Source organism: Phyllobates terribilis, unplaced genomic scaffold, assembly GCF_046119375.1.
Source record: "Phyllobates terribilis strain yellow unplaced genomic scaffold, ASM4611937v1 Scaffold_4__5_contigs__length_816908805, whole genome shotgun sequence".
NCBI classification, from domain to species: domain Eukaryota; kingdom Metazoa; phylum Chordata; class Amphibia; order Anura; family Dendrobatidae; genus Phyllobates; species Phyllobates terribilis.
In genome coordinates, this window is record NW_027362764.1 from 611,842,123 (window position 1) to 611,862,937 (window position 20,815).

Below are 20,815 nucleotides of genomic sequence, written 5' to 3' on the forward strand. Positions count from 1 at the left end.
AAAAAATATTTGGGCTTCTAGCTGTGTGTGGGACTTGTTGTATTAGTCCATCTATACAGACCTCCATCAGGTTGCAAACTGAATATATTTTTTTCTGCATCTACCTATGAAAAAATATTGGGCTTCTAGCTGTGTGTGGGACTTGTTGTATTAGTCCATCTATACTGACCTCCATCAGGTTGCAAACTGAATATATTTTTTTCTGCATCTACCTCTGAAAAAATATTGGGCTTCTAGCTGTGTGTGGGTCTTGTTCTATTAATCCATCTATACTGACCTCCATTAGGATGCAAACTGAATATAATTTTTTTCTGCATCTAGCTCTGAAAAAATATTTGGCCTTCAAGCAGTGTGTCGGACTTTCTCTATTAGTCCATCTATACTGACCTCCATCAGGTTGCAAATTAAAACTAATTTTTATCTGCATCTACAGTACCTCTGAAAAAATATTTGGGCTTCTAGCTGTGTGTGGGACTTGTTGTATTAGTCCATCTATACTGACCTCCATCAGGTTGCAAATTAAAAATAATTTTTATCTGCATCTACAGTACCTCTGAAAAAATATTTGGGCTTCTAGCTGTGTGTGGGACTTGTTGTATTAGTCCATCTATACTGACCTCCATCAGGTTGCAAACTGAATATATTTTTTTCTGCATCTACCTCTGAAAAAATATTTGGGCTTCTAGCTGTGTGTCGGACTTGTTGTATTAGTCCATCTATACTGACCTCCATCAGGTTGCAAACTGAATATATTTTTTTCTGCTTCTACCTCTGAAAAAATATTGGGCTTCTAGCTGTGTGTGGGACTTGTTGTATTAGTCCATCTATACTGACCTCCATCAGGTTGCAAACTGAATATATTTTTTTCTGCATCTACCTCTGAAAAAATATTGGGCTTCTAGCTGTGTGTGGGTCTTGTTCTATTAATCCATCTATACTGACCTCCATCAGGTTGCAACTGAATATAATTTTTTTCTGCATCTAGCTCTGAAAAAATATTTGGCCTTCTAGCAGTGTGTCGGACTTTCTCTATTAGTCCATCTATACTGACCTCCATCAGGTTGCAAATTAAAAGTAATTTTTATCTGCATCTACAGTACCTCTGAAAAAATATTTGGGCTTCTAGCTGTGTGTGGGACTTGTTGTATTAGTCCATCTATACTGACCTCCATCAGGTTGCAAACTGAATATATTTTTTTCTGCATCTACCTCTGAAAAAATATTGGGCTTCTAGCTGTGTGTGGGACTTGTTGTATTAGTCCATCTATACTGACCTCCATCAGGTTGCAAACTGAATATATTTTTTTCTGCATCTACCTCTGAAAAAATATTGGGCTTCTAGCTGTGTGTGGGACTTGTTGTATTAGTCCATCTATACTGACCTCCATCAGGTTGCAAACTGAATATATTTTTTTCTGCATCTACCTCTGAAAAAATATTGGCTTCTAGCTGTGTGTGGGACTTGTTGAATTAGTCCATCTATACTGACCTCCATCAGGTTGCAAACTGAATATATTTTTTTCTGCATCTACCTCTGAAAAAATATTGGGCTTCTAGCTGTGTGTGGGTCTTGTTCTATTAATCCATCTATACTGACCTCCATCAGGTTGCAAACTGAATATATTTTTTTTCTGCATCTAGCTCTGAAAAAATATTTGGCCTTCTAGCAGTGTGTCAGACTTTCTCTATTAGTCCATCTATACTGACCTCCATCAGGTTGCAAATTAAAACTAATTTTTACCTGCATCTACAGTACCTCTGAAAAAATATTTGGGCTTCTAGCTGTGTGTGGGACTTGTTGTATTAGTCCATCTATACTGACCTCCATCAGGTTGCAAACTGAATATATTTTTTTCTGCATCTCCCTCTGAAAAAATATTTGGGCTTCTAGCTGTGTGTGGGACTTGTTGTATTAGTCCATCTATACTGACCTCCATCAGGTTGCAAACTGAATATATTTTTTTCTGCATCTACCTCTGAAAAAATATTGGGCTTCTAGCTGTGTGTGGGACTTGTTGTATTAGTCCATCTATACTGACCTCCATCAGGTTGCAAACTGAATATATTTTTTTCTGCATCTACCTCTGAAAAAATATTGGGCTTCTAGCTGTGTGTGGGACTTGTTGTATTAGTCCATCTATACTGACCTCCATCAGGTTGCAAACTGAATATATTTTTTTCTGCATCTACCTCTGAAAAATTATTGGGCTTCTAGCTGTGTGTGGGTCTTGTTCTATTAATCCATCTATACTGACCTCCATCAGGTTGCAAACTGAATATAATTTTTTTCTGCATCTAGCTCTGAAAAAATATTGGCCTTCTAGCAGTGTATCGGACTTTCTCTATTAGTCCATCTATACTGACCTCCATCAGGTTGCAAATTAAAACTAATTTTTATCTGCATCTACAGTACCTCTGAAAAAATATTTGGGCTTCTAGCTGTGTGTGGGACTTGTTGTATTAGTCCATCTATACTGACCTCCATCAGGTTGCAAACTGAATATATTTTTTTCTGCATCTAACCCAGCCAATAGTTTTGGCCTAATACCACAGTTTGGCCACTCAGCTCTGCTCGGTTACCATCCATTGTTTTTTTGTGCAAACAACTCCAGAGTTGTGAATTAGTTAACCACCAAAATGAGTGGAAAAAGGCCTGCTGCTGGTGGAAAGGGGAATAGGCGTGTTGGGAAGGGGAAAAAAGGTTGTGTCCGTGGGGTAGGTGTTAAAGCAACAGTAACATCTGCAGAAGAAAGACCATCTTCCAGCCAAACTAAAATGTCTACTTCTTTTAGCGGACAATGTGATAAGATCCCTTTCTTACGGCCACGCCAATCGCTACAAATTCCAGATGAGGCACAAAAACAGCAGGTGCTTCAACGGATATCAAGTGCTCCTTTAAGTGGGCTCTCCTCCACATCAACTTCAACATCACAAATACTCCAGTCCTCAAAGGTGTCACCCAAATCGCACTTGCTTCCTCACAGCTCCCAAATCTCCAGCTGCCCGTCTGAGTATGAGGTAGAACAGATGGTTGAGTCTGCAGAGCTGTTTACTCATACTATAGCCTGGGAATCAGAGGTCGACTCCAGCGCTTCTGTGAATCCAGACGAGGAAATGATCTGCACTGATGCCCAGAATCTTTATGAGTCGGATCCAGGACCAGACGCAGAAGGTTCTGACCATAATGTAGACCCTCATTCCCAAACTGTAACTCCTGTTGGTGGAGACAATGAGGAAGACGATGATAAGACTCAAATACCTGATTGGAGCGACAACTTTAGTTTTTTGTCAGGGCAGGAACAGGTTGGCTCTGAGGACGACGGGTGTGATAACACACAGGGTGATGATGATGAGGTTGGAGATCCCACTTACTGTCAACCCACAGTCAGCCAAGAGATGAGGTCAGCAGAGGAGGTGGAGGAAGATGCTAGTGACGACGAGGTCAGGTTGCGCCTTCCTGGACAGAGACGTAGTACTGGAAGCACGTCAACAACTGCATCCTCAAACACAACTCTGCCTCTCACCACAAGTCGTGGTGGCTCTTCAGGTCGCATGGGTGCTAAGCCTTGCATAGCCTGGGCATTTTTTCAGATCGATAAAGATGACCCAACTCGTGTTATCTGTAACATTTGTCAGCAAAAGCTAAGTAGAGGCCAAAAAATACATAGTTTGAGTACTTCATGCATGAACCGGCACATGGACATGAAGCATAAGTTGCAGTGGGAAGCTCAGTGTGCTACAATGCGGCCTAGCCGGCCGGGCCAACCACCGTATGCCATATCTTGTGCATCCGCGGCCTCTTCATCCTCTGTGACTGGGGGGACAGCAGTCACACCTGTTTTGGGGCGCAGACCTGCCACCTCTTTACCCGCAACAGCCAGCGTGATTGGCAGGTCATCATTTTCTTTGGAGGTGGTAACAGCAGCTGGTGTTGAGCGCTGTCCGACATCGATAGCACCACCTTTGGATCAAGGCAACCTAACATGTCCGCCTGCATCTTCCTCACAGACCGGCAGTTTTCCGGGGACACCCTTATCAACCCCGTCTAAGCACAATAGCCAGCCCTCGGTCCCTCAGATGTGGACAAGTAAAAGACCATTTCCTCCTAGCCATGAGAAAGCTAAGAGGTTGAATTTCACCATCTGCAAGCTCTTGGCTACAGAAATGCTGCCTTTCCGCCTGGTGGACACAGAGGATTTTCGAGACCTTATGTCCGTCGCAGTGCCCCAGTACCAGATGCCCAGTCGGCACTACTTCTCAAAGAAAGGTGTGCCTGCGCTCCACCAACATGTCGCACACAACATCACCGCTTCTTTGAGAAACTCTGTGTGTGACAGGGTGCATTTCACCACAGACACTTGGACGAGTAGGCATGGACAGGGGTGTTACATGTCGCTGACTGGGCACTGGGTAACTATGGTGACAGCAGGACAAGGGGCTGCTGTCCAAGTCTTGCCATCCCCACGAGTTGTGTGTCAATCCTCTTTATGTCAAAGTTCCTCCACTGCTTCTGCCTCCTCAACCTCCTCTCGGTCTTCCACCTGCACCCAAAGCCTGTCTGGTCATGCCACAAGCTTTCTAACTGCGCAGAAGGGATCCTGCACACCTCCTTACTATGCTGGCAGTAGGGCTCAACATCATCAGGCGGTTTTTACATTGAAATGTCTGGGAAATGTGAGTCACACAGCTGAGGAGTTGTGGTCAGCTCTGGAGAACCAATTTCATGAATGGTTGTCTCCACTGGACCTGAAACCAGGGAAGGCCGTGTGCGACAATGCTGCAAACCTGGATGCGGCCCTTCGCCGGGGCAATGTCACACACGTGCCTTGTATGGCTCACGTGTTGAACCTGGTTGTCCAGCAATTTTTAGCCCACTATCCCAGACTAGATGGCCTTCTGCAGAGGGCACGGTCGCTGTGTGCTCACTTCCGCCGTTTGCATCCCGCAGCTCAGCGACTTATATCTCTACAGAAGTCGTTGGGCCTGCCACTTCACCGGCTAAAATGCGATGTGCCTACCCGGTGGAATTCAACTCTGCACATGTTGCAGCGACTGTGGCAGCACCGACAAGCCCTGGTGCAATACGTTCTGACGTATAGCCTGGGCCAACGAGATTCAGAGGTGGGGCAAATCACGCTGGAGGAGTGGTCTCAGATCAGGGACCTATGCACCCTTCTGCACAGTTTTGAAATGGCGACGAAGATGTTTAGTGCTGACGATGCCATTATCAGCATGACTATTCCGGTGATTTACATGCTGGAGCACATGTTAAACAGAATTCGGAGTCAGGTGGTGGCACAAGAGGAGGTGGAGGAAGTAGAGGAGGAGGAGTTGTATGCGGAAGGGCTAACATCTGCAAGGTCCAGACGGTCGGCAGCACCAAGGCGGCAGGCATGTGAGGGTGGGGGAGATGGTTTTACCAGGGCGCATGGTAGCAGCCAAACTAGTGAGGAAGGTGCAGGAGCCCAGGAAGAAGTGGAGGACGAACTGATGGAAGACTCATCAGATGAGGGAGACCTTGATCACATTTCTGTTGTGCGAGGTTGGGGGGAGAGGACAGAGGAAGGAAGCATGATTGTTACCTCGCCACCAACACAACAGGGACTTGGTGCTCCTGGATGCGCAACACACATGAGTGCCTTCTTGCTGCACTACCTGCAACATGACCCTCGAATTGTGAGAATTAGAAATAATCCTGACTACTGGGTTGCCACACTGTTAGATCCCCGGTACAAAAGTAAATTTGCAGAAATTATTCCTGCCATAGAAAGGGATGCACGCATGCAGGAGTATCAGCAGAGACTGTTGCAGAATCTTACATGTGCTTTTCCACAAAATACCAGTGGTGCACGTAGTGAATCTCACAGTTCCAACTTGCCAACCGTGGGACCGTCAAGTGTTCAGCACTCAAACCGTAACAGAACCACAGTATCTGGTGGTAACATCAATTTTGCGGAATCATTTCACCACTTTTTTAGCCCATCCTTTGCAAGGCCACAGGAGACAAGAAGTCTGACACATAGTCAACGCCTAGAGACGATGGTACAGGAGTATCTCCAAGTAAACATTGAAGCCACGACTGTGTCACTGGACCCTTGCTCTTTTGGGCTTCCAATCTGGATAAATGGCCGGAGCTAGCCACTTACGCCTTGGAGATCTTGTCATGCCCCGCAGCCAGCGTTCTGTCTGAACGTGTGTTCAGCGCTGCTGGTGGTGTGCTGACAGATAAGCGCACGCGGCTCTCCACTGATAATGTAGACAGACTCACGTTCATAAAGATGAACGAATCATGGATCCGAAACGACTTTTCTACCCCTGTGTCATCCTGGGGAGAGTAAAAGCTTGATGATTGTTTAAAATCACCCTACCAACCGTTTTAAGCTTTCAAATTACTAATCATGTTTATCTGTATCTTGACTGGAAAATAATTTGGGCTTTGTAGCAGTGTGCAGCACTGATCCTATTAGGCCATCTATAATAAGCTCCACCAGATTTAAAATTAAAAATAATTTATAGCTGCATCTAGCCCGGAAAATAATTTTGGGGCTCCTAGATGCGCAAGACACATAAGTGCCTTCTTGCTGCACTACCTGCAGCATGACCCTCATATTGTCAGAATTCGAAGTAATCATGACTACTGGGTTGCCACACTCTTAGATCCCCCAAACTTTTCGATCAACCTTTTCATTTTAATAAAGACCAAAAAAATGGTCATTTTTGAAATTATAAGCATTAGCAGGTTGTTAGAAACTGAAATCAAACAGTTTTCAACTCAAAACTTTATTCTAGGTGATGTTACATTTTCACATAGGACCCCTTGTTCGAAAGGAGCTTCTGAACTCTCTCGTCCATTGAATTTGTCAGGTTTTGGATGGCTTCTGCTTCAATTGTTTTGCATGAGGACAGAATACCCTCCCAGAGCTGTTGCTTAGATGTGAACTGCCTCCCGCCATCATAGACACTCCTTTTAATGATGCTCCAAAGGTTCTGAATGGGGTACAGGTCAGGGGAGCATGGGGGTCACACCATAAGTTTGTCCCCTTTTATGCCCATATCAGCCAGAGATGCAGATGTTTAATGTGCAGCATGAGATGGTGCATTATCATGCAGAAAAATGATCTTGCTGTGAAATACACGGTTCTTCTTCTTGAACCCTGGCAGGAAGTGCTGTTTGAGAAAATCCACATACATTATGGAGTTCATCTTTAGCGCCTTCAGGGATCCTAAAGGGGCCGACAATCTCTCTCCCCATGATTCCAGCCCAAAACATTACTCCACCTCCTCCTTGTTGGTTCTGTAGCCGTGTTTGCGTGGGGTGTCCATCAACCAGCCATCCTCCACTCCATCCATCTGGACCATCGAGCGCTGCACGGCACTCATCCGTGAACAAAACAGTTTTGAAATCAGTCTTCATGTAATGTTTGGCCCACTGGAGCCGTTTCTGCTTGTGTGAATTGGATAGAGGAGATCGACAGGATGGCGTATGCACAGCTGCAAACCTCTGAAGGACCCTGCATCTTGTTGTTCGGGGGACGTTGGAGGCACAAGCAGCTTCAAAAACTTGTCTGCTGCTATGACAAGGCTTTTTTGCCGCTGCTCTTTCAACCTGACGTAATTGCCTGTAGGAAAGAGTCCTCAATTTGCCCTTATCAGCACGCACACGTGTGTACTGTGAATCAGCTACATACTTCTTGATTGCCAAGACACTTCATCCTGATCATCGCACAATGTTGATTGTAGTCATGCCTTGACCTAAACACTCCACAATTTGTTGCTTCTCAGCAGCCGACACATCCTTTTTCTTTCCCATTTTGGCAGAAAATGTAGGCTGCTTAATAATGTGAGACAGCCTTCTTAAGTAGTCTTGCCTTTCATTGGACACACCTGCCAAACTAATTAGCACAGGTGTCTGCAATTGCTTACAGTGATATAAAGAGCCCTGACACACATCACCATCAATGAGTTTAACTGACAAACAAACAAATTCTTCCCTTATCACTCCTAAACACTTTTTGCATAATAATTTGGAACGCAGTGTACATGTGCTTTTCCACAAAACACCAGTGGTTCACGTAGTGAATCTTACAGTTCTAACTTGCCAACCGTGGTCTGTATGGAGTTGTTCAATAAAGGGCCCAAAATTAAGATAACATAGATGGGAGAGGTCTCTATGAATAGGAATTCTTAAGTATTTGATACCCTGTGAGGGCCAGGCAAAGGGAAAGTTGGACTGGATGGAATCCTATATGGATTTGGGGAGGGAGACATCGAGGGCCTCAGACTTCGCTCCATTGATTTTAAAATTTGACCATGTAACAAAGTGATCTATTTCAGCCATAACAGCATGGATGGATATATGTGATTGAGTGATATATACTAGGACATCATCAGCAAATAGAGAGCACTTGTACTCGGTGCCTCCCACCTCAATCCACCTAATATTGGGGTTATGGCGAATTGATGAGAGCAGGTGCTCCATCACTAGGATGTATAAGAGAGGGGACAGAGGACATCCCTGCCTTGTCCCATTGGTGATTGTGAAAGGTGATGAAAATGTTCTGATGCACCCCCTGGGCCTTGGGACACCCGGAGCCGGACCCTTTTTGGTGGATGCTGGTGGTTGTAGTCTTCGTGGCGGCGACCCGGTTCCGTGGCTCAGGGTGGTCAAACCAGTGGCGGAACTATTTATGTGGTTTTGATGTTTAAATGTCCGACTACGCCACCCGTGGATTGCGGTCAGAGTGAACCGCCGCTGCAGGGCAGACCGCTGAGGCTGGTGTTGTGGGTGCAGCAGAGCGTAGCATAACTCCCCACGGGAGGAGTATAGCCTCAGGGCAGTGTATGCGGAGGATGGGGGTGATGGTGCAGGGCAGCAGCAGTAACAACACGGAGTCAGTGATGCAGTCCAGGGCCTTTACTCACAGTTCTTATTATCCAGACCACGTCTGCAGGTAACGGCTGCCCACGTCGTACTGTGCTCACCAGGTGAGGGGCTCAGACAACTCCCAGATAACTTTGGAGCGCTTCACAGGACCCCCTTTGTGTGTCCTTTGTCTGGCCTTTCTTACCAACCCTTCTGTCCCGCTGCCTCGGGCCTCCTCTTGGTAAACTTGGCGCCAGTTTCCCTGACCCTATGTGGTGCCTTCCTAGCGGGTGTAGCGAGGGGCTGCGCCACATAAAATGTCACAGCCTCCGGTTTCTAGCTGAGGGTCGTTTCCTGCCTCCACTAGTTTCGGGGACCGGTCTCCCCCTTTGGCCTGACCCCTCCACGCAGGTGGATTCGGGCGTGCAGTGGCGACTCACCCGTCCGCACCCCTGGGATCCCTTCATTCCTCGTTCCTGGAGCCTTCTCTTCCTTCCTTCTCCCTCTTCCAGGCCTGGGCCTCTGTTACTAGGCCCGCCTCCGGAGCAGAGCTCATGCAGAGCCCCTGCTCCCTGCCACTTCTGCTCAGACTTCTCTGCACTGAACTAAGATGGTGCCCACCTTTTATACTCCCTTCTCAATGCACCCAGGAACTGCTTCCTCCCTGCTCCTGCACTACAGGGTTCCCCTTCCTCAGTGTTCCCTCCCCCCACTCCAGCCAGGGACAGGGACTGTCGTGCCCATCTCAGAGGCATATTGGTCGCCCTGCCCCATGGCAATGTGGTGTAATGCATGCAGGTGTCGGGTCCTGATCCACACTCCATCCTTACCTGAGAGTGAGATATCACACCTCTGGGTGAGGTGCAATACCTCTGTAGCAACCGAGCCCTCAGGGTGCTACAGTTCCATTTATCTTCAGCCTAGGTGACGTATTATGATACAGGGCCGTGATTTTGGCTATAAAAGGGTCCCCTAGACCCCTACCCCAAGCTTTTTAAGAGAATCATATATGGCGTGCCAGGAGACTCTATGGAATGCTTTCTCAGCATCCAACGAGAGTATCTAATTACAAATTTTTAACTGCATCTAGCCCAGGAAATACTTTGTGCCTAGTAGCAGTGTCTGCTAGTCAGCGGATTATCCCGGCTGTTAAGCAAGCTACACCACCTGTAGTTTAGACACTTAATTTTTTCAAAGGAAATGCTTCGGGACCATGGAATACTTAGTGAAGAGCATCAGGAGGCACCCCAAGGCATAGGGGCTGGGACTGGCAGTAGAATGCCTTGCGGTGGACAGCCGAGCTCGATCCTTATAAAAGCTTTTTAACTGCAGCAGCTTTAGTGGACGCTACTGGAGCTGGAATTATGCGGCTGCTGGCATGAGACTTGCCCTCCAATAGATCCTTGTAAATGGATTTAAAGTGTATTCATTCAAATTAGAGAGACAATTTAAATTAAAAAGCTTAGAGCTGCCTCCACCACAGGGGGGCTCGCTCGACCCACCAGCGGACAGGCACCAGTATTGGGAGAGGGGGGCTGGCCATCAGGGTTCACCGCGGCTCTGGCACAAACCCGGCGACACGGAGGTGGCATGGGCAGGAGCGGACTGGCCGTGTCGGCTTCTCACTTTTTGGATTTTAGAAGGGCATGACATGCCTATATCTGTGTCTCCCCCTCCTTTTACTCCTCCACCTCTTTTATTTTCGCATGACTATATGTACTTTTCACTTTTCCATGTGTTAGTTGTGTCTTCTGAGCAGTTTGTCAGCTTTTGGACACCTTTGAAGGTGTTTTCTATGTGTTTCTATGTGTTTTTGTTTGCCTGCCATTGGTTTTAACGGTGTTCAAAGGTGTTCGACGAACAGTTCGACAAACAGTTCGGCGAACACACGGGTGTTCGACGAACCGAACCGAAATCGAACACTACGGGGGTGGCTCAACACTAGTTAGAACGTTTAAAAGTTCAGCAGCAATTTATCACATTTCAAGAAATTAACAAAACCTGTTTGTTTAGGGACCTATTCAGCACTCCACAAATACTTCAAAACTGCTATCAGAAAATTTGTTAACCTTTCATGTGCTACATAGGAATTAATGCAAAGTGGAATGAGAAAAAGAAAAATGTTAATTTTTCCTCTAAATTGTGCTTTAGCCCCAAATTTTTCATTTTTGCAGGGGATAGCACAAGAAAATGGACCTACAATGTGTCGCCCAGTTAATTCTGAGTGTTGATATCCCACATGTGGTCAAAAACCTCTGTTTGGACAAACGGCAGTGCTCGGAAGGAAAGGAGCATCATTGGAATTTTGGAACACAAATTTAGCTGAAATAGACTGCGGATGCCATGCCGCATTTGAAAGGCTCTTAAGGAGCCTAAACAAACAGAAAAACCCCACAACTGACACCATTTTGGACACTACAACCCTCAATGATTTTATCTAGGGGTACAGTGAGCATTTTGAACCCACAGGTACTATACAGAAATTGACAACATTAGGTCATCATATTGAAAAATGTCATTGTTTCATGAAAATGTTGCTTTAGCCCCAAATTTTTTACTTTTGCAAAAGTCGAAACGTAAATTTTTTTTGCCCGAGGAGATACCCCACATGTAGTCAAAAATGTTCTGCATGAACACACGGCATGGCTCAGAAGGGAAGAGGCGACATTTCGTATTTGGAGTGTAAATTTGCCTGGAATAGATCGCAGACACTATGTTTCATTTGCAGAGCCCCTGAGGTACCAAAACAGCAGAAATACCCACAAGTGACCCCATTTTGGAAACTATACCTATCAAGGAATTCATCTAAGGGTGTGTTGAGCATGTTGAACCCATAGCTGCTTCAAAGAACTTTTTAAAATGTGGATGTGAAAGGGAAAATTATTTTTTTTCCACTAAAATGTTGTTTTATCCCCAAATTTGTAATTTTCACAATTGATAAATAGGAGAAAACAGATTCCATAATTTGTTACACAATTTCAACACAACGTGGTGATGCTCTATATGTCATCAAAGACTGCTTTCTGGCCACACATCAGGGCTGAGAAGGAAGGTGAGCTGTATGAGGGCTTATTTTTTCCATGACAAGTAGAACATTTTTTTGGTGCCACATCGGGGTATATAACATTTTTTATCGCTTTTTATTCAGACACAGAATGAATAAAAAACAGCAATTCACTTATTGTTTTTATATTTATTTTTGTGTGGTTCAGTAAAAGTGATAAAACTGTTTTTTCTTTGTGTCAGTATGATTATAGTGATAGTAATTACATTTTTTTATGGTTTGCTACTTTTACAGACTAATTACAATATTTTACAAAAGTGAATTTGTTTTTGCATTGCCATTTTCTGAGAGCTGTAACTTTTTAAAATTTTTGCCAAATGAGCCATTTTAGGGCTTGATCATTGTTGAACAGTTTGATGTTTTAATTTATACCAATTTCTTTTTTTACATATCACTTTTTGATCGCTTTTTATGCAATTTTTTGTCATTATGTTGAAAAAGCTACAATTTTTTTATGGTGTTCGCCGAACAGAATAAATACATTACAGTTTTATAGTTAATGTTGTTCCGGATGTGTTGATACCAAAACTATATGTACTTTTTTGTTTATTTTTGCTTTCAGTGACAAAACAAGGTTTCGTGATTTGTGTTCGCTTTTTTTGTCTTTTTACATATTTTAGTTTACTTTTTTTTACTTTTCCACTTAGTCCCACTGCTGGGTCTAACAGGCCACTGTACATTGGGATCATCAGATGATTTCAAGGTACCATGGCAACTATTGTAACCTGCGACTATGATTGTGGGGGGCAGTGATGGTGTCAAAGGGTGTCTTTTAACCCCCTTTTAACCACTTAGATGCCACAGTTATGATTGACATCGGTATTTAAGGATTAATTGGCCCCGATTGGTTCCAAAACCAGTCGGGGTCGATGCTGCAGTGTGTCAGCTGTCATATAAAGCTGTCACCCACAGGAATTTCGTCAACTGGGGAGAGCTGTACACTTATTCCTGATCGCCGTTTTACAATGACGATGAGTTAATAAGGCTACTTAGCAAACACCGTTTAAATGCACTTCGCTGGTCATTAAGAGGTTAAAATATAAAGTTAAACTTTGATTTAAAGCAAACATTGATGTCAAAAATTTGTTGTTTTAAACATTTTAAACATTTTTTGTCTGGAGTGCTTACAAAGAATATATAATGAGAAAATTACGTATTATTTAAATTGTGTTTTTGTGTTAAATGTATTTTTCAAAAATGTTTGGCAATGTTTTTTGCTACCAATCACTATCTGTGCTGTGTTAAAGTATAATCTAGAACTCTAGAAGTTGCCATTTTCACACTGGCCGCTGGAGCTTTTTTATACTTTATTTTTTTTTGTTTCAGGGTATAATACGTATACATTGTAAGATCACATTATGGAAAAAAAGAACATTACCAATTTAATTTTTTTTTCTATGTAGCATGAAAACCTGATTTAAACAATAGGTCATTTTTTGGTAATAGCTTCCCTTTAAGCTGCTTTACAGTGAAAGCGGCACATAGTTTAAAACACATTTTGTTTTTCATGTACTTTGCACCTCTCCCCGAAAGTACATTATTGTACCAGCAGAAAAATTATGTCAGATGTAAAACACTATGTATCTGTAAAACAAATGTAACTATTATTTTATAATAGTACAAAACTTACCCTTGATTTCTTTTGATAGTATGCATAGATGAGTGTCTTCTCCATCTACTGCCATCTATATAAAAATATGAATATGATAATGGCACTTTAAAGCTGCTGTAAAACAGGTATTAGTAAATCTTTAAATTGCTAAAATAGAGACAAGTAGCAAAAGTAAAGCGAATCTTGAAATGAACTGAACATTTGCAGACGGGGGAATGAATGCAGTTTGAATCAGGAACTTTATGGTAACAGATTTTTTTTTTCTATGATGCCTTTCTTTCTTCCATGTGCTCAAGGATTTAGTTGAAAAGCATATGACCTTGATTGTCTTTTCTTGCACATATAACAATGACAATGGCTGTTTTATTTTGTCTTGTATTAATTAGAACACATGGGGTTTCATGTTAGTTATTTTTTATACCACTAGGAGTTAGATGGCTACCTCACCAACACCAATCATTTCATGAATAAGGAAATGCTGGTGTTTCTATACGTCAAATATATCTGCAAGGAGTTTGTATGTTCTCCCCGTGTTTGTGTGGGTTTCCTCCGGGTTCTCCGGTTTCCTCCTACACTCCAAAGACATACTGATAGGGAATGTAGATTGTGAGTCCCAGTGGGGACAGTGCCGATAATTGCTGTAAATTGTCTAAATTGGAAAGAGCTACAGAATATGTTGGCACTATATAAATAAAAAGATTAATATTATTATAACATTAATTTCAGTCATTTAGTTGTTTTAATCTGGTAACAGGGTAGTTCTAGATGAATATGCATAAAAATTTTGTTTGTATATTTTGCCTTGTATGAAAATATTTCTTTGCAATCAGAGTATGCATCAGCGCTGCTATGTATAGCAGAAACCACAATCTCCTATGAACGTCGGCTCTGGCCAGCATTCACAGGAGGATCGTAGTAACAGGCACAGAGATCATCAGCAGACCCACTGTTGTCATGACAACCTATCAGCACCCCTTGATCATGTGACATGGGTGCCAATGGGTGGGATGAATGATGCGCTTCCGACGGCGAGTGTTAAATCTCTCTGTCAGTGATTGACAGCAGAATTTAATTGGTTAACCGCAGTGGGCAAAGCATTGCTCGACCTGCTGCTGTTAATGACACATGATAGGTGATTAAATCAGTCATCATGTGCGGGGAAAGATGTGGGCTTAGCGTGTGAGACCGCATCAAAGGCCGGTACATGACCTTTACGTAAATGTCCGTCAAAGGCCGTGAAGAAGTTAAATAATAAAAAACATGATTCCAAAATCATCATCTGACTGCACTATTCTACACAGTGCAGAATTATTGGACAAGTAAGTATTTTAACCATATCATCATTTTTATGCAGATTTTCCAATTCCAAGCTATATAAATGTGAGTGCTTAATGGATGAAGCATATCAGATGGTGTGTATTTGTCTAATGAGAGAGAGTGAGGCCTAAGGATCCAACACCTTTATGAAGGTGTGCCGAATTATTAGGCAGCTTGTTTTCCTCAGGCAAAATGGTCCAAAAAGGAACTTTACCTGACTCTGAAAAGTCAAAAACTGTTACAAGTCTTACAGAAGGATGTAGCACTCTTGAAATTGCTCAGATATTGGGGTGTGATCACAGAACAATCAAAAGCTTTGTTGCAAATTGTCAACAGGGTAAAAAAATACTTTGAGACGAAAAGACACACATTAACTGCCAAAGATTTGAGAAGAATCAAAGGTGAAGCGACCAGGAACCCATTATCCTCCAGTGCTGTCATATTCCAGAACTGCAACTGGCTTCCTCAGGTATAAAGTAGTGATAAGATAAAGAGAAAGGAGTGGACCCCACATGTATGGCCACTAAGTCTGTGGCTCCCTCAGGGGGAAATAATTTATAAGTATCTTTGTTTTTCATATTTATTTGGCTACATTTTATGTTTGTTTCCTCGGGGGTAAAGTAGTAAGGCGATAATAAGATGAGGAGAAAGGACCACATGCATATACTACGTCTGTGACTTCCTCAGGGGTTAGGTGACTGAGGAAGCTACAGACTTAGTTGCGATACACTTGGAGTTCTTTCTACTTATCTTATTGTTGCCTTACTTAACAGGTATCTTTGTTTTTCATATTTATTCAGCTGTCTTTTATGTTTACCTACAAATCTGATGGTTATTTGTGCTGGCAATTTATCTTTGGCCTTATGTGATCACCACTACTTTTGCGTTTTCATATAAAACACTTTATTTGGCGTTATTATTTTTCATAGGCGTTCTTAAACTATTTCATTTATATTGGTTCTAATTAGGGATGAGCGGACCCGTGCCGAACCGAACTTTAGTCTCTCACTCTCGCTTTCTCACTCTCTCTCTAATGCTGGACAACCTTTATATCCCTTTCCTCTGATGGGGGTTCAGTTTTAATGCCCTTTAATCCACAATTTCAATTATGCCTTTCATAGTTGAAATAAGAATAACAGTTTTTAGGGCTCAACTATCAGAGGCCGGGTTATGAAAACAGCCAAAACGGCGCTGTTTGTGTAATTCTTACCGAAATTAACGAGAGTTATGGAAGCAGTGTAACACAGTGAGCTATTCTGTTTCCGCAACTCAAAAGTTACACCAACAGCATAGTTCTATGGGAGTTCTGCAGCTGTGCTTAGTTGTTTTCATAACTGTCCAGGACCTAGATGCCATTATTTCTGTCTTGGGTATGAAAGGCATAGATGACAATAGCCTGTTAAGTTCATCACAGTTTCTGCTTATGTATATCAGTTTGAAAGGCATTTTATCTACAAAGTATTGCAAGTACATCATTTTCTTCTAGGGCAATCTACCTCTAAATACTAGGTCAGTAATATTTTTTCCATTATTTGTTTTTTTTTCTGGTAGCCAAGTCAGGCTGTTTTTCAAATGTATTAAAATGAAAGTAATTTAACAGTCAACCTGTTTTAATGTTATTTCTCTGTAATGTAAAAACGAATGTCTATCAGAAGCCCGACGAATAACTGACTGATGACATCTAAAAGAAAAATCTGGCATAACCATCCAGTAAAAAGTTAAACATATGTATTTTAGTAGAGGAGTACAATATCACGTTAAACGGCCTGCGCTGTGGAAATGAGAAGCCTTTTGTTTTTCAAAATGGTTCTTTATTGTCCCAATGTGTTTCGGCACCGGACCGGCACCCTTCTCAAGGTAAAATATCTTGAGAAAGGCGGCGGTCCGGTGCCAAAACATATTGGGACAATAAAAAAACATTTTGGAAAACAAAAGGCTTCTCATTTCCTGCATCACAGCCCGTCTATTCAAGAATCTAGGACAAGCACTTAACTGCTGTTTACCAAAGGATCTAAGACAAGCACTTATCTGCAGTCTACCCAAGGATCTAAGACAAGCACTTATCTGCAGTCTATCCAAGGATCTAGGACAAGCACTTATCTATTATCTACCGAAGGTTCAAGGAGAAGCACTTATCTGCAGTCTATCCAAGGATCTAGGGCAAGCAGTTATCTGCAGTCTATCCAAGGATCTAGGACAAGCACTTATCTATTATCTACCGAAGGTTCAAGGAGAAGCACTTATCTGCAGTCTATCCAAGGATCTAGGGCAAGCACTTATCTGTAGTATATCCAAGGATCTAGGATAAGCACTTATTTACTGTCTACCAAAGGATGTAAGACAAGCACTTAACTGCAGTCTATTCAAGGATATAGGACAAGCACTTATCTACTGTCTACCTAGGGATCTAGGACAAGCACTTCTCTGTAATCTATCCAAGGATCTAGGACAAGCACTTATCTGCAGTCTATCCAAGGATCTATGACAAGTACTTATCCACTGTTTTCCGAGGGATCTAGGAAAGCACTTCTCTGTAATCTATCCAAGGATCTAGGACAAGCACTTATCTACTGTCTACCTAAGGATCTAGCAAAGAGAAAAGAAAAAAGGAACCACATGTATCAAGCAGCACACCTCTTTATAAGCAATATACTATTTCATTCCAGAAACTGTGTAGACAAAACATTGAAAAGCATTTAAAATATAGGAAAACAGAAGGGTCTGGCCCTTAAGACTGTCCCTGTCTATAAATAGTCACCAATACATAGACAATTAGATAAACAATGCTCTATGTATAATGCAGCGGGCACATGCGTATATACATCAAAATACATAAATAGGATTTAGACACAAGGGACCCATATTCGCTACATAAGATGAGCCAAATATCCAATAAGCACATAGAGTTACTGCCACCAATCATGAAGAAATTAGAGCAATAGCCTGGTTTGCCCTTGGGGCTCAATAAGGTTCACTCCACCTTAAATATGTATCACTCAGTTAGAACATTGTAGCTTATCATAATCATACCAAATCATTAGTAGTCTTGCAAAATTCTGAATATTCACACATAATTCCCCTAATAGGCGATAAGTCTCTTATTGTATTAATACAGGGATAAATTCCCAAACAGGACATATATTTAGCGTATATTAAGCGTGTACTTTAAATCTGACCCATCTACATGTAAGAGGTGTATTTCCAGGCAATATGGATGTGGAGAGATATTACCCAAATTGTGTAGCTAGTACTAGAGGATAACAGTCATATCAAGGAAGTACAGGACCAGAGCCCTATACCCCACGCGTATCACCGCGTCTCCGCGCAGCTTCGTCAGGGGAAGGACCGAAGGATCTAGGACAAGCGCTTATCTACTGTCTACCAAAGGATCTAGGACAAGCACTTCTCTGTAATCTATCCAAGGATCTAGGACAAGCACTTTTCTGCAGTCTATCCAAGGATCTGGGACAAGCACTTATCTACTGTCTACCCAGGGATTTAGGACAAGCACTTCTCTGTAATCTATCCAAGGATCTAGGACAAGCACTTATCTACTGTCTATCCAAGGATGTAGGACAATAATTTATCTACTGTCTACTGAAGGATCTAGGACAAGAACCTATCTGCTGTCTATCCAAGGATCTAGGAAATGCACTTATCTACTGTCTACCAAGGGATCTAGGACAAGCACTTAGCTGTAGTCTATCCAAGGATCTAGGGCAATCATGATCAAGTAGAAGAGCAATGGATTTACTCCAATGGATCAACATAAAAGTACGTTCTTCATTTATCTAAATCCTTTACATATACAATGATATTTTATTTTCCATCGAACCTCACCTGCAGCTCACAATTTTGCAATCCTGTCTAATTGCAGTACCCAAAGGTTCCTCTATCTATGCAAATATATTTTATATTTCTATACTTACACTGTACCATTTTTTTAAATCATTACAGTTGCTATTTACCTTATAAATAGAAGAGTACAGCATTGTTTTAGAACACAGAAATACTATTTTGCATCGCAGCAATATCACAAACAACAGACAATGTGGCATAATTGTAAAAATAGCCTTTTGTTTTTATTTAATGCTGTGTATTATAGAGTTGTAAGCAGACTGAAGATGTACAACTGAGTGTCCTCTTTGTGGAAGCAATTGTAATGTGAAACATGATCTATTCTGTGCTGCTGAGTTGTGATTGAAGGCACTGACCTGCCATAGACTTATAATAGGGGAGCAGGTGTGGCAATGATGGACTTTAATTTCCTTTAATAAACCTTTTATGTGCCACACTTTTACTGCCATTCTACGCTCTCCAAGGTCCTGCACATAATAGGTTCATTACTTTTGATTACTATAGTCTATTGAGATAAACAACTCCAGAATGCTGTATATATTATGTGCAGATATACTATTTATCTATTGTGTTTTTTATGGCAAGCAACTCCGCAGACAAAATTAAAAGCAGTCTGTGCTTCAGTTCTAAAAAGAATTACTACTTGTTCAGACCCAAGTAAATGCCAAGAAATGATTTTATTGAAATATGGCCCTGTTTCATTGTTCTTTCAGGCATCCATTATGGACACACAATATACATAATTGTTCAGCATTTCATGTAGTTTGTTCATTTATGCACTTATTTTTTTGCAAATGACCTACATTTAGGGACACATACAAAAACCTCTGCCATAAACCATCTAAAATGCTACGGAACTAATTTCAATCATGTTTCTTTCACTTTATAATTTTCAAATGAATATTCCTCCATTTTAAAGCAGATTTTGATTTTTTTATTCAAAAAGTTATTGATGAGAATAACATTGAATATAACATTTTAGAGTATACGTGTTTCTTTTGTTCTAGTTATAGAATATGTGCTGTTAGATGATCATCTGTACTTGGCCTTTTTGCTACTAACAAGAAGCTATTTAAATGTAACATTCCCATATAAATGTCTTAATGGACATTTTCTATGCCAGCTATTAAGGACGAACAGCCACATACAAAGTCACCCTGCAATGTTTCACTGTCTGAGCTGCCTTCTGTTCAACTAGCTTTGGACAAGAAACAATAGTCAGATATAAAAGGTTCACTGGTTTCTATGATTTACTGTACTACAAGGCCAAACACATAGTCATTTGGGGCAATGTAGTGTGTGCAGTCAATAGATAGCGACAGCATAACAAACAGTGCCACAAAAAGTTGTCCCATTTTTGCAAATAAATGGATTTTGAACAAAATGTAGATATATTGAAGAAAAATGAACATATTTTAATTATGATGACTTCCACACAAAAGTACTCAACAACAAACTCCCAATTAAAACAGTAACTGGCCGCTTAAACTTATTACGTCACATCTCCTATTGCATGGATATTCGGAAACAAATGTTTTCTTTGATATCAATCTTTCTCATTCCCTACAAAAGTAAACCTAATTATATGTTTATTGATTGCATTGAATATTGTCTTGGGCCCCCTTTAAATATCCATGTTTGCAGTACGTGTGGCATCCGTTTTTTTTCACGGATGCAACACGTGCCCATTATAATCTATGGTGCTGTGCATGTGTCCGTGTGTTTGTACAGACCGTATATCCATGCAAACCACATGGAAACATGTCCACTTTTTATCAGCAGCACGGATGACAAGAGCTAATACAAGTTTATGGATCAGTGTAAAAAGCGTAAGGCACATGGATTGCATCCGTGTATCATTCGTGTGTCGTCCGTGTGCTGTACGTGTGTAACACAGGTACTTTAGATGCAGTGACACAGAAACACAGAGTAGCCAATTCAGGGTTAATAAACAGGGGAAGTTTATGATAACAGGGTCAATCTCCACGCAGGGAGTAACAGGGGAAAATATGGGGGAAAAACAAGGGAAGTAGCAGGTAAAAGTCACAGTTTAACTAGATGTAGCAGAGTCGAACCGATTGTAATCGACAGTTTTTTCTCT

The 20,815-nt window shown here is 41.8% G+C and overlaps 1 protein-coding gene across 8 annotated transcripts in view; it reads right to left on the reverse strand.

The window, feature by feature from the left end:
• The window catches only part of ST18 (ST18 C2H2C-type zinc finger transcription factor), a 520,674-nt gene that overhangs the window by 315,131 nt on the left and 184,728 nt on the right, over positions 1-20,815 (reverse strand). For all 8 annotated transcript variants that reach the window (XR_012320159.1, XM_073679291.1, XM_073679292.1 and 5 more), the window contains exon 3: positions 13,558-13,612. Coding sequence is in view for 7 of the 8 variants with exons in the window: in XM_073679291.1 (XP_073535392.1) it covers positions 13,558-13,612 (55 nt within the window). In the remaining variant the exon portion in view is untranslated. The remainder of the gene's footprint in view (positions 1-13,557; positions 13,613-20,815) is intronic.